General features: G+C 40.1%; 2 protein-coding genes across 10 annotated transcripts in view; one reads left to right on the top strand and one right to left on the bottom strand.

The window, feature by feature from the left end:
- LOC126872108 (mediator of RNA polymerase II transcription subunit 20) overlaps nucleotides 1–11,667 on the bottom strand; it is a 249,662-nt gene extending 237,995 nt beyond the window's left edge. Inside the window, exon 1 of one of the 5 annotated variants that reach the window (XM_050631664.1) lies at nucleotides 11,550–11,667. Coding sequence is in view for 1 of the 5 variants with exons in the window: in XM_050631670.1 (XP_050487627.1) it covers nucleotides 11,550–11,564 (15 nt within the window). In the remaining 4 variants the exon portion in view is untranslated. The remainder of the gene's footprint in view (nucleotides 1–11,549) is intronic. The other 4 variants (XM_050631670.1, XM_050631668.1, XM_050631674.1 and 1 more) reach the window with 4 other exon arrangements.
- Nucleotides 1–13,147, top strand: part of LOC126872087 (dystroglycan 1-like) — a 162,551-nt gene that overhangs the window by 98,703 nt on the left and 50,701 nt on the right. For 3 of the 5 annotated variants that reach the window (XM_050631616.1, XM_050631615.1, XM_050631621.1), the window contains exon 2: nucleotides 1,704–1,717. The exons of 1 other annotated variant lie outside the window; for it this stretch is intronic. The gene's annotated coding sequence lies outside the window, so the exon portion shown is untranslated. Of the gene's footprint in view, nucleotides 1–1,703; nucleotides 1,774–13,147 lie in introns of all 5 variants that reach the window. One more of the 5 variants, XM_050631617.1, reaches the window with a different exon arrangement.

Raw genomic sequence — 13,147 nt, 5'->3', positions numbered from 1 at the left:
CGGATTTTCCAGCGATAGACTGAGCGAAACTGTTCGATATGTAATACGAGAGTCGGAAAGTTCCAAGTCTCTGAAGCAGAGCCAGATATGCGCATGATGCTAAAATTTGTCCGATTTTTGAAATCACTCGCGACCGATGCAAGATTCCTCGATTAATTTCGTTTGAAAGCACCGTCAGCATGGACTATAGTTCGTTTGTGTCTATCGGTGTACTAAATATGTAAATAATTGATCTCGCCACACGGTATTTAGGCAGCCGCTTCAAAGTGACTTAAATTAGACCAGTGATATCCAAACGCTTAATCTTGCGCAGCTGGATTGTTCCAATCGAATGTACTCGCACGAGCCGACCAATTCCACTGCATTGCGTCACTGCACGAATCGTTCGAAGTAAATTAACGTGACTCATCCTTATCAAAAACTTTCGCGTACGTTTTATCTCCAAACCCTGGGATTTCCACGACTATGACTAAACTGATTGCCAAGAAACTTACGTGTGTATTTATAGCGGTTCCATAGCGATTCCAGTTATTCGTGCACATAGTTATCCATAGTTATCTATAGACCAAGTTACACGCATTTCCGAGTCCATAGTTCACGTTGATTAATAGCTTCGGTATATGGCACACTGTAGGACTTAGTTCCTATAGCACGGACGAAAACCCTATATCTAGGCGATCGTTTCTAATAAAGTGGAATTTCTGAAGTACCGGCCGCGATATACCGTGGTTCGCGAAAATATTCCGACACCTGTAGAAACATTTCGTGTATACGCCTATTATGCGCTTTATACGAGATCTTTTGAAATTTCGTCGGCATTTTAACGAGGAGCGACTGTCACGATTGTGTGTTGGTCACGAATCTGACGATGTTCATATATTAGGTCATCCCATAAGTTCGTGCCGACTTTTGTGTATACATTTTATGTGTCAATTTATAAACACACGGCGATAAGGGACCAATGTACTTGAGCTTAGCTGATCGAAAACAGGCTAGAGCAGATTTTCGTGGGTATAAGATCGTAATATAGCGAACACAGTGACTTCTAACAGTAAAAAATCATGAGTGAAATGCGTATCCATTTTCGACATCTCGTGTTATATGAATTTCGGAAAGGAAGTTCTGTAACAATTGCCACGAAAACCATATGTGCTGTTTGCGGAGAAAATGCGCTTTCATCTCGCACCTGTCGGAAGTGGTTCCAACGTTTTAGAGCTGGGAATTTCTGTTTAGAAGACGAGGAACGCTCCGGGCGTCCTCCTCGGACAGACGAAGATAAAATTCGGGATCTTGTTGAAAAATCACGAAGTTTGACAGTTCGAGAGATGTGAAATGTTCTGAAAATACCTAAGACAACGATTCATAGGTGTTTAAAAAAAATAACATATGTAACCGCTCGAAAAACGGCACGAACTTATGGGATGACCTAATAGAAGCTATTGGTATGCGAATATTTGTCGTCAAACGGCGATATATTTATCTTTAAATCTATTGGGTTGGCAACTAAGTGGTTGCGGATTTTGTCAATGCCACCTAATGACAAAATCCGCAATCTCTTAGTTGCCAAGCCAATATTACAAAGTTAAATATTAGCTTTACGTGCACGTTATTCCATCGTTTTACGAAAAATCGATAGAACGACAACGACGATAGGAAGGCTATCGTAATATCGAATAAAAAGAATTTTTGTCTTCTTTTTTTAGGTCAAATACTCGAGGTACGTGGACACGAATTTAATTATACGGCAGACAAAGAAGAAGTTTCGAAGATGAGGTAATCGATTCTTTTGCAACACGCATTATCTTCTGTTTTCTCGTGGCCTTCTTCGAAGCTCGTTCAACGCCTAAGAGGACGAGGTCTTTAGAAAATACCACTTTTGAGTAAACGCACTCTTTGAGAGTGCCGTTTCACCAATCTTCGCCTTTGCAAAATCAATCTTCGCGACTATTTTACATTTTGCAGCCACGGTTTTAATTAATCTGCGCATTTGTACAGCTGGATTTTCCGATATTTAGCTGTCGTACCGTGGTCTCGTTCGTTCGATATATTTCGCGAATGACAATGAAATTTTCTCCTGAATTTTCCAACCGATTAACACTGGAACCACCGATAGTTAACACGAAGCTATTTCTACCAAAACCAGTGAAAATGACTGGTCTTTAGAAATAATGGAATATTTTTATACTTATTGATTTATTACTTTCTTACAGAAGCAAATCCATCTGGAATCCCTAAACGGGGGTTGACACATTTATAAAATTGTAGAACCAGTCATTTTGACTGCTGTGATATTTCTAATGTCGGCATCTAGCGATCTAGCGATCGATCCGGAATTTTCCTGATAACCGATATCGTCGTATCGAATGATACGCAGTGAAAATTTGAAAAACGTGTGGGAAGTTGTACAAAACGAGGAAACTGGTTAATTGGGGTTCGATAAACAGATTGTAAGACCTTTTACACTTTGACAAGTACCAGTCATTTTGACTGTTATTGGTATAAGTAGCCTCGATACAAAATTTTTTTCAGTTTGGACACATAAAAAGCAAAATAAAATTCGTTATACTATTCTTTTAATTTAAAATTATTTTAAAATAAAATTTAAAAATTTTTAAAATATTTTAAAATAAAATTGCAAAAACCAGCGAATTTGACCGGTGTGGTAGTTCTAGTGTTAACGTTGAAAGTGATGAATGTTGAAAATTGATTAACGTTCAAAGCTCAGACGTTTACCTTGAAAGATTCCCAATATGCACGATCTCTGTATACTATAAGCAGATAGGCGAATAAATAATATCCATGGTGCACGATGCATGGAAGCTTTCGTAGAACAATTAGCAACAGGGTTGAGTTGCAAACGGTTCGGATGAGAAAAAGTCGCGGTTGCAGATGTCGAAGCGTACAGGCTGCGCCCGGATTCAGCCGTTCTTTGTTGCAAGTTTTGCTGCTGAATGCTCGCATCTGCTCGAAACGCTTGTTAAAAGTTCACGCTAATGACTATTCGTCGACGCTAATTCGTGCAACGCGCGTGACCCGAATGAACGTTTGCCTCGGGCGCTTTTCGTTTTTCACGTTCGATATAGCCATCTTTTTATTTTATCGAACTGCTAATTTCAGAGAAATTCGCGATAATACCAAGTAGTTAAGTACATTTTTATCTGATGTTTCACGAGAGTCGGCATTTGTCGTTGCAAACGCTGTTTTCATGGAGCCATTGGATCGAACCAACGCAGATAAAATCCCTCCTCTCGATATTTCATCGCGTTGGAAGTTCGTTTGTCTTGTATCGTGTGAATTTTCAAACCGGCGCGATTATGGTCCACGATAAGGATGAAATATGTCTCTGATTGAGGGACGATCGGAAGAAATAACAGGTAATAGCGTGCCTCTGAGTCATTGCATCCTCGGTTTTTCAAGTAACGTTTCCAAGCTTTCAAGTATTCGAGCAGCAGAACCGTGCTTTTTTCCGAACCGAGCTGCGAGACTCGTAATGATATCAGATTTCGAACGACGAGACGCAGATCTTATGGAAATTTCTACAGCATTTTCTTCCTTTACTTTTACTGTAAATTTACTGGCATCTCTTTCTACAAGAAACCCACATTAACCCACTGTAAAAGGATCTTTTCTTGTTCGTAAGAAGATAAGGAAATTACAGTTTAGAAGATAAAGTAATTGCGGTTAATCGCTATGTACATATTTTTGAGTCTGATAAGAGGAACAGGAACTGCTAACTGGTACAAAGAAATTGCTTATTAGCCACGCGATAATGTGATATCAAAGCAAAGTGTTACAGAATAAGAAATAGGGAAGCAGTACTTGAAAGCATAGATATAGAGGAGGATTTTATAGAAGAGAGAGAAATACAAAAAAAAAAAACGTATGTGAATTTTTAAGAATTTTCAATCAAACTGCACTCTCTTTCTCTTGGTGTAATAATCGAAGCGAATCGATACCGATTCGCTACGAAAGTCACATTGCTCATCGACGAACGAACGAGAGAGGCGAAAGGGGACAAAAAGGAATATGCAAAAGAAGGATGAAAAAAGCAGCAAGTGTTAATTGACTGTGCAGGCTGAAGCCAGAGGGACTGGCAATCTCGTCGTTTCCTCCGGCTGATGCAACTGGTCGCCGAGAAAGCCGAGTTAACACGTAACACATGTCTCGCTGTGCTGGCCTGGACTCGGGCCTGGCCGGTTTTTCTTTTTTGCCACTGTGACCTGTATTAAAGCGAGCTGAAGCCATGGAAAACGGACTTCTTCGTTCCATCAAAAAATCAAACACGAACTACACTGCTACGTTCTTTCCAATTTAATCTACTCGCCTTCTTCCAAGTACAGATATTTTGTTACTTTGCAAACATAGATAATTTTGAAGCGAGTATCCTCGTGTACAAAGAACAGGCTTATCATCCCTAAATTCGTTTCTATTTGCTAAATTTTTAGGGGTCTGCATCGTCATCGTAATTTCGAAATACCGAATTTTGTAAAGAGATGTTTCTTAAAGCTTCTACAGTTAATTGGCTTGAAAAATTCTACGATATGTTTCACGCAGATTCTATATTTTACTGATCGAAGAGAAATTGTTCATTTTAAGAGATGCAGCCAAGATGGTTACGCGACATTTCAGCGGAAAAGCTTTTGCATGTAGCGCGTAACGTCGCCGTTGTGTGAAAGCTTTCCTTCGAAAAACGCCGAGATAAAATCAACAGCTACGTTAATATCGCCTCGAACTAGCTCGTCTTTCCATTTTCTATTCGCTCGTTAAACAAATTCTAAACTTTGTCTTACACTTAAACTTCGTTTTACACGCCACTCGTAATCCTCGCGCTTCTGCCTGCGTTTCAACCACCGATCTCTCTTTTCCCTCTACAATTTCCATATCGTCATCCAGGGTCAGTAACGTTGCACTCTGTTGGCTGGAAATAAAAGCAGCTGTCGAAACTTCTTGCTTTTATTACACACACAGGAGCTTTGTACTTCGAAGTTTTCCATCTCGATCGAACGATAATTAAGCTGACCGGTAATTACGTTAATTACGCGGTACTAGCGCAGACTGACCACGGTATTTTCAAGGGAGCACGACGTTCAGCCAGGGAACAACGTTGATAATGATAGCGGCAGGGAGCTACAACGACGACCGAAATTAATAGGATTCAATCGGCCGCCGACTGTGCAATTATGAGCCATTATGGGTTTGAACACCACCCTATAGAAACTAAACGTCGGTGTGTTTGATATCACGCTGGGATATCCGCCTCTCTCTGCAGCAATCTAACCTGATTTATTTCGTATTTCGGTCTATGATGATTCTAAAGGGGATAGTCCAAGTTTGAACGAGGATCGCGGTCCAACGTTGGTTAATTAGAAATTATTGCGACAATGAAGAGGACGCAGCGTGTATCGGTGAGGTACAGTGTTACAGAGATTGTAAACGTGACGAGAGAGGTGCACGATGCGTGTGGTCGAGCCGTGCAACGTACATGTTGAACGAGATTGATGGAACTCGTGCAATACTAGCTAATTACGTGAGTGTATCGATAGGACTAGATCGTCGGATTATCGAGCAACCGCCATGAATTTTCAGCATCGGTGTGTATAAATCGAATCAGAGGGGATAATGTCTTCTTCTATTCGCGTTCATTTTGTATTCTTCCGTTCCTCGGTAAATTACGTACTTTGGCTCGCAGACAATAATCTCGTATCGAAGCGTACTGAATCCGAATCGTTGTATCTTCTTCGATGTAAACTGGCATTATGCGCAACGTTTTACGAATAATGTCTTTGCAATTACGTATAAGCGATATTCGATTCGTAATCATCGAACCTGACAGACTATCTGCTCTTCAGAACAGACGCCACGTCTTCGAGATCGTTGTATTAACACTTTGACTGCCACGTTGGGTCATATATGACCCGTCACGGTTTCTCCTGTGACGCCACGGTGGTCATTGGTGACGGGAGCTCTTTGACTTCTTACAATTGTAAAAATTGAATGGAAATTGACAGTCAGGGCATTTTGAATATAACCGATAAATAGAAGATACTTTGAAATAAAAAGTCCCCCTTTGAACGATTAAACATTTTTATTAGAACATCGATAAAAAGAAATGAGAACAAATCTTGCATCTAACGGTGCACTGTGTTTGCATCCATATCTTCGAGGGCTGATCTACGAATATTATTATAAACACACCTTAGAAAATAATCGTAAATGCTGCTATATAATCGTATAATTGAAGTTAGGAGTGTGCACATACCTTACTATTATACATACAACGAGCAATTACTGTTTACTAATATCTTCTACACGTTTCGACGATATATTCCGCGCGTTTTGCTTACGACGAAACAACGAATGCGAATGGTTCGTCGAAATAAACGAAGCCTTGTTATAATACGTCGCTATCAACTGTTACCAAGGCGCCACGGTGGTCACCCGTGACCACCAATAAGATACACGGTAGATTGAGGGAGAATGTTGTCTTGCAATGTCAATTTATTATTATTTTGCCATTATATGCTTTGAATAATAAAAATACTTCCGTGGTGTCCTGAGCGAAACGTGTGATTTCCGCGTGGCAGTCAAAGTGTTAATACCCATAAAGGCTTCTTTTACTCTGCTTTTTTATATTTTTCCGATATAGCAGGCGTAGCTCGTATTTTATATATAAGCACCCTTTAACACATTAACTGCCACGACACCCATATTCGGGTGACAGCAAAGTTTCCGGTAGGGCCGTATTCGGGTGACGCTTATTTGATTACTTGCGAAGGATCGTCGTAGGTATTTGAAAAGATATTCTAGAGGAAATAATAAAACTATTGAATTTGTTATACAAGTAATACGAAAATGGTTTATTAAAAAAATTATTCACTCGCATTACTAAAATATCGATGGAAGTACCTAGCAGAGAACGCTTGGTCTGACGGTGATTTCAGTGAAAACACGCGTGGCAGACAACGTGTTAAATGTCACATAGACCGCACTACTCTGATTATGACTCGTGGCAATTACAATAGCAGAATTTCTGATTCACGTACGTTGTTTCACTCGCTTGATGTTATTACGATTTGTCTCTACCTGAATACGGCCACTTACCTTTATGCAGTTTCATATCTTCGTGGACACGACCGAACAAACGAGACCTGGAATTTATTCTACTCGTTAAATAGCAATGAGCAAGAATGAGCATTTTATTAGGATGCGCGGAAAGTTTCTTCCGTTTTATGAGAAAATAATAGAAGCATGACGTTTTCTGTTGTATATTATTTTGTCGAAATACGTAGGATCCATTTTATTCTGTTAAGATAAACACCACGAGATTTCACAGACCTGATGTCACGTTTGTATGAAGCTGCACGGTTGTAAAAGACACGTTTGCGAAAGAAAGACACTTTTCGGACAAACCTTCCTAAAATCAGCTCTCGACGTTCTCTTTATTCTAACACTTTGAACCGTCACTTTGTTGTATTCATACAATAAATTGACTATATCTAAAGTTCAATTCTTTATCTTATTCGTGAAACGTTCGAACTGTGACGCGAGATCACCGATGATGTGTCAATTTCGCGATTTCTTGTGTCTCCTACGTGACACAAGGATTTATCACGTAAATTGTACGTAAATTTATCACGTCCGTAAATTGTAGCCTAATTTCGACCTGCTAATCGATTGGAAACAGTAATTATCTAGTTTCACTGGTACGAAGACGACGTTGGAAAGAAATATTTGCCGCGACATTCGCAACAACGCGAAGGAATTGCTGGAAAGTCGTAGATTAAGTTAATATCTTGCACATTTTCCATATCTTCGCGTATCCTCCGAATTCTGTACATTTTGTTACTCTGAAATTGCCCATAAACGCGTAGCATAAAAATGAAAGCCAATGAATTTCCTAATACGATCCACAAACGACACTTGCCTTTCGTCATCGACTTTCCTCTACCCGTGGCACGTCTACACGTCAGTCAGGTCCGACGTTGGATGGAACACAGGGCACGAAGGTTCGTCGTATTGTGATAACGACGCTTAAACGATGCCGCGTAAACTTGCTTGAATGGGTACCATTGTGCTCGTCCTACGTCGACCATCATTCTTTCAGCCAGTTTTATGTTTTACGTCGGTTGCATGGGTTATGTTTATGGGAACGCCGTCTGGTCGCGTCTATCCGCCGTCAGCATTTAACCTTTCCGATCAGTTTTTCTCTCAGCTTTTTATTGCGATACTCTTCCCACCTTGTCCGTCTCCTTCAACCTTTCTCTCGATCGTCTTTCGTTCGATACTTATTGCCAGCCCTTTATCTCTCTTGTTTCCCGCTGGTTTTTTTTTTTTCTCTTCTCTTTTATCACTTCTGCACGACCGCCTCTGGCTGCAAGCTGCGTCCTCGTGTTCCGCAGAAATCGTCGTAAATAGCTGCCTTCTCTTCGTGGTTAGTCGCTGTTCCAATCTTCGGAGGCCATTGAAAATTTCTCAAAAAGGATTCGACACTTTGACACACTTTCTTCTCTCGAACGATTCGCTGTGAGCTTAATCGGCCGTCTTTAATTCTTCTCTCGATCGTATCGGCAATTGACCGATGAAGAAGCGACATGACTATGCATAGATTTAGTCGGCAGTGTTTAAAAGAAATAGAAATCCTGCGACATTGTAGAGTTTCCAACGTTTAAGAAAAATGTTTACTTCAATGCGACAATTGTTTTAATCAATTGTTTTAATTGTTTGATCAATGCTTTTAATTGGAAACGTAGTATGTGTCAATGAAATTTTTCTACTTGCATTGGTCAGTTTGTTTAAAAAGTCATTGGCAATTTGAAAGGAGGTGCTCGAAAGTCACGAGGTGAATTATTTTTCAATTATCTTTTCAAAAGGACGACAGGCACTTCGAGGTAAAAATTTTCAATAATAATGTTAAAATAACTCCGCCGTAATTTCCATTTAATTGCCAACGAGCAGACAGAGAGCACAGACGAAATACTTTAGAACGTTTAATTAATCGATGAATCATTAGAGGAACGTCTCTCCAACGTTCCATTCCGCAGATACTTCGCTTGAATTTTTATATTTCTGCTAGCCAGTATGAACAGCGCTGGAAAACCCGTAAAATATAGGCAATAAAGTTACTTTTCCAGAGATCGATAGCCGTATCAAAGTAATAATTACCATATTTTCGATAATAATAATAAACTAACTTTAATCTCCATTTAATTGCCAATCAAATTTCTAATAACATTTTTTAGAAAACAGAGAAAATCCATCAATGCCAACGCTCGATGAATCATTAAAAGAAAATCTCTCTCTCTATCTCTCTCTCTCTCTCTATCTCTCTCTCTCTCCATCGTCATAGCAGAGATGCTTTAATCTCTTTGGCAGCATCATCGATGCCCCGATCACGCAGGACACGGTTAATTAACACAGATTGCTCGTCCCATATAGACGTTCATTAGGAACCGGAAAGATGGTTGGAACAAACGGTTCTACTCTGGTTCTAGACTGGACTGTCTTTCTCAGAGTTTATACAACGACGTGTACATCGTACGAAATTTTGCGTTTGAATTCTATCGGTTCGAAACGTTCCGTTTCAATGACAGCGCGGAACGAAAAGCCAGACCGATTAAAGTTGGCCATGGTTAATTATAGAACAAGCCCAATTAGTCGGAGCTGCATGGCATTGCGAGTTAATTAGCGCTCGTCAGCCAGTTTGAGCGAGCTTCGCGAGACTCGCGACGTCAAGATGAAAAAAGAAGAAAAAAAAAAAAAAAAAAAAAAAAAAAACGTGAAATGGCCGCGCGAACTACGCTTCTCGGAATCGAATTTTCATTTCGTAAAACCGTCCCTGCTGAAGTGAATTATCTCGTGAAAGCGAATTTTCCTTTGCCTCGTGGACATTTGCTCGTAGCAAACGTTCCGATGTTTGTCGCTACCTGCGTTAGTCCGATTTGCCCAAAATTCGGCCAATTTTTCTCTTTCAGTTCCGACGCACGATTATTCATAATTACAATTTCTCATTTTCCGTGCTTCAAAGTATTTCACAATTTTCAGGGATTTTTTGCGAGCTTCGAACGTTTCGAAAGTTTCGATGAAATATTCAATAGCTTAACTATCAAACTCGTTGAAGCGAGTTTCAATCTTTTGTTCCTACGATCCTCCGGAAAATATACAGATGCTTCTCACGAAATTCAAACTTCATCTGCCATGCCAGCTTCCTTCAGTTCCAAATACGAATAAGTTGCATTGCCGCATATTGAGTGTATTCCAGTGTATCTCGAGCTATTGTAATCCCTATATATGTGTGTGTGTGTGTGTGTAAATTGTATTTTCTCATAATGTACTGCTACGATGTTAAATTATTATGTATTACACATTGCGGTAACCGACAACGGTAAGATCGATGCATAAGACGTTAACTAAGACTTCGAAGAAAGGAAATGATATCAGAATACGTGGAATGTTTGCCTCTGTTTGTACAGCAAAATTTTATTCTAGTGAAGGCGCTTAATCTTCTGGATCCTAAACCGCAGGTCGACGATACCGCGATCGAGATGCACGTGTCACGTGCGATGTCACCGCACTGATTCAACGGAGGATCGTGAATCACGATCGCCTTTCGATCGAGCGTGACATTTTTACAAAGTGGCACACCTTGTTGATTCACAGGTCGTCGCAGAGATTAATCCGCGAAATAAAATTCCTCGCGACCCACGATAAAAGCGTCGATCGGATCAGCTCTTTGAAGGATCGTCGAACTTAATTCTAAGGATCGAGAAGACTTGATATCGCGTTCGAGAAAGTGTTGATCGACTTTAATCCGACTACTATCGTCGATCGAGTCACGATATTAAAGCATCGAAACGTTATTGCAATTTATTGTACACGAAGGGACTATCGTTTGGAATTGATTCAGGGATGTAAGTACTTATAACGCGGTCAGATAACACGAAAGGCTGACTAAGAATTTCCTAAGAGCGGACTTAGTCCACTAATGCTTGTGTTTGATGGTAAATTGGGTAATATTTATCAATAAGATAACATTATAGCGAAGTCAATGGAAGATGAAAGCTACTTAAGTCTGTGAAAAGACAGAAGAGAATAGAAAATTAGACCATCTTGAAACGTTAGATATTCTTCCGGTATTAGCTGGTAACATCACATCCCAGCCTCCCGGAAGCTGAGACGATCAGTTCCTCCTTTTATTCGTTGCTCAACTATACGATTAACACTTTGACTGCCACGGTGGTCATTGGTGACCGGAGCTCTTCAACTTCTTACAATTGTACAAATTAAATGGAAATTGACAGTTGGAGCATTTTGAATATAACCGATAAATAGAAGATACTTTGAAACAAAAAGTGCCCCATTGAACGATTAAACATTTTTACTAGAACATCAATAAAAAGGAAACGAGAACAAATTTTGCATCTAACGGTGCACTGTGTTTGCATCCACATCTTCGAGGGCTAATCTACGAATATTATTATAAACACACTTTAGAAAATAATCGCAAATGCTGCTATATAATCGTATAATTGAAGTCAGAAGTGTGCACATACCTTACTATTATACATAGAACGAGCAAATACTGTTCACTAATATCTTCTACACGTTTCGACGATATATTCCGCACGTTTTGCTTACGACGAAACGACGAATGCGAATGGTTTGTCGAAATAAACGAAGCCTTGTTATAATACGTCGCTATCAACTGTTACCAATGCGCTACGGTGGTCACCCGTGACCGCCAATGAGATAAACAGTCCATTGGGAAGAATGTTGTATTACATCGTCAATTTATTATTTTGCCATTACATGCTTTGAATAATAAAAATACTCCCGTGTGATTTTGGCGTGGCAGTCAAAGTGTTAAGAATTTTCTAAGAGCGCACTTAGTCCACTAATGTTCGTGTTTGATGGTAAATTGGGTAATATTTATCAATAAATAAGTTTAGGCAATATTTATAGCGAAGTTAATGGAAATCCTGAAATATTAAATATTCCTCGGATTTTAGCTGGGAACATCACGTTCCAGCTTCCCGGAAGCTAAGACGATCAGTTCCAACGCATTTTATTCGTTGCACGACTATACGTTTAATATTCAATGCTATGCATTTAAAAGACATAAAAGTTCCCTACGTACGTCAAGGTGCGTGCAAGTGTTGGAATACTTTCGCGAACCAATGCAAATCTAAGAAGCTGCAAATGTGTCAACCACCGTCAACCAACGTCCATAGAACCAATTCCAACTGAACCAATTTATAATTTCCTTTGCGGGTCCATGGTCGTTACGCCACTGTGTTACATCCCTCACAGTAACTCGTACATTCGAAATCAGACACATTGGAATTGACAGTGGCGCGCACGGTGTATACTCAGCTGCTAGGCAGACCGGAAATCGCGTTCCATCTTCGATAGCGTCCATCAAGGGACAGTTAAGTGTCAGTGACCTCGACGCGTTCTATAATGATCCACGAACACCGACGTTGATCGTGTTCTTTTCTAAACCGACAGCTAAGTAGCTTGATCGCGCTGCTCGTGATTCGGATTCACGCGGAGGATGCAAAAGTGTGTTTCGTTGCGGAGTTGGTGCGGCGATTGGAATCGCGATAGTCGACCCGATTATTCCATGCACGTACAGCTACTCTTATTCGGAGGGAGGAGGAGTGAAATTACGTGGTTGTTGGTAATTCGACGAATTTCTGAAGTTACCAACATTGGCTGAAACTCACGGATTTGGCGGAAACGATGGAACCTGGTTACACACCGGGTTTAGCTTCTCCGGTACTCGGCTAACTACGTGAACGTTAACGATCGGAAACGTATTTGGTTATTAATACACTGAGAAATGGGAATTTTCACGCAAATCCGGCATAATAATAAGTCTAGCGATCGACTTATTGCCATTTTGCAGTTTCATCTGCATAATTTCGTGCTTTATGCGATTAACGGGAAAGGTGGAAGTTTCAAGGTAGTTCGATGATTGTTATAAACAAGCGAGGTGTTTGGATTAATAAATCCGGCTTATATCAGGTGCAGATAATTCCCTGTTTCGTGTAATTAGCAGGCAAAGAGAGAATTTTAAAAGCTGAAGATGAATTGAATTAGGTTCGAAGTAAATCTGGCTCCTACCGAACTTCATGTTTCGCAATATTAT

Source organism: Bombus huntii, chromosome 12 (genome assembly GCF_024542735.1).
Source record: "Bombus huntii isolate Logan2020A chromosome 12, iyBomHunt1.1, whole genome shotgun sequence".
Classification (NCBI taxonomy): domain Eukaryota; kingdom Metazoa; phylum Arthropoda; class Insecta; order Hymenoptera; family Apidae; genus Bombus; species Bombus huntii.
This window is presented reverse-complemented; position numbering and strand designations above follow the sequence as displayed.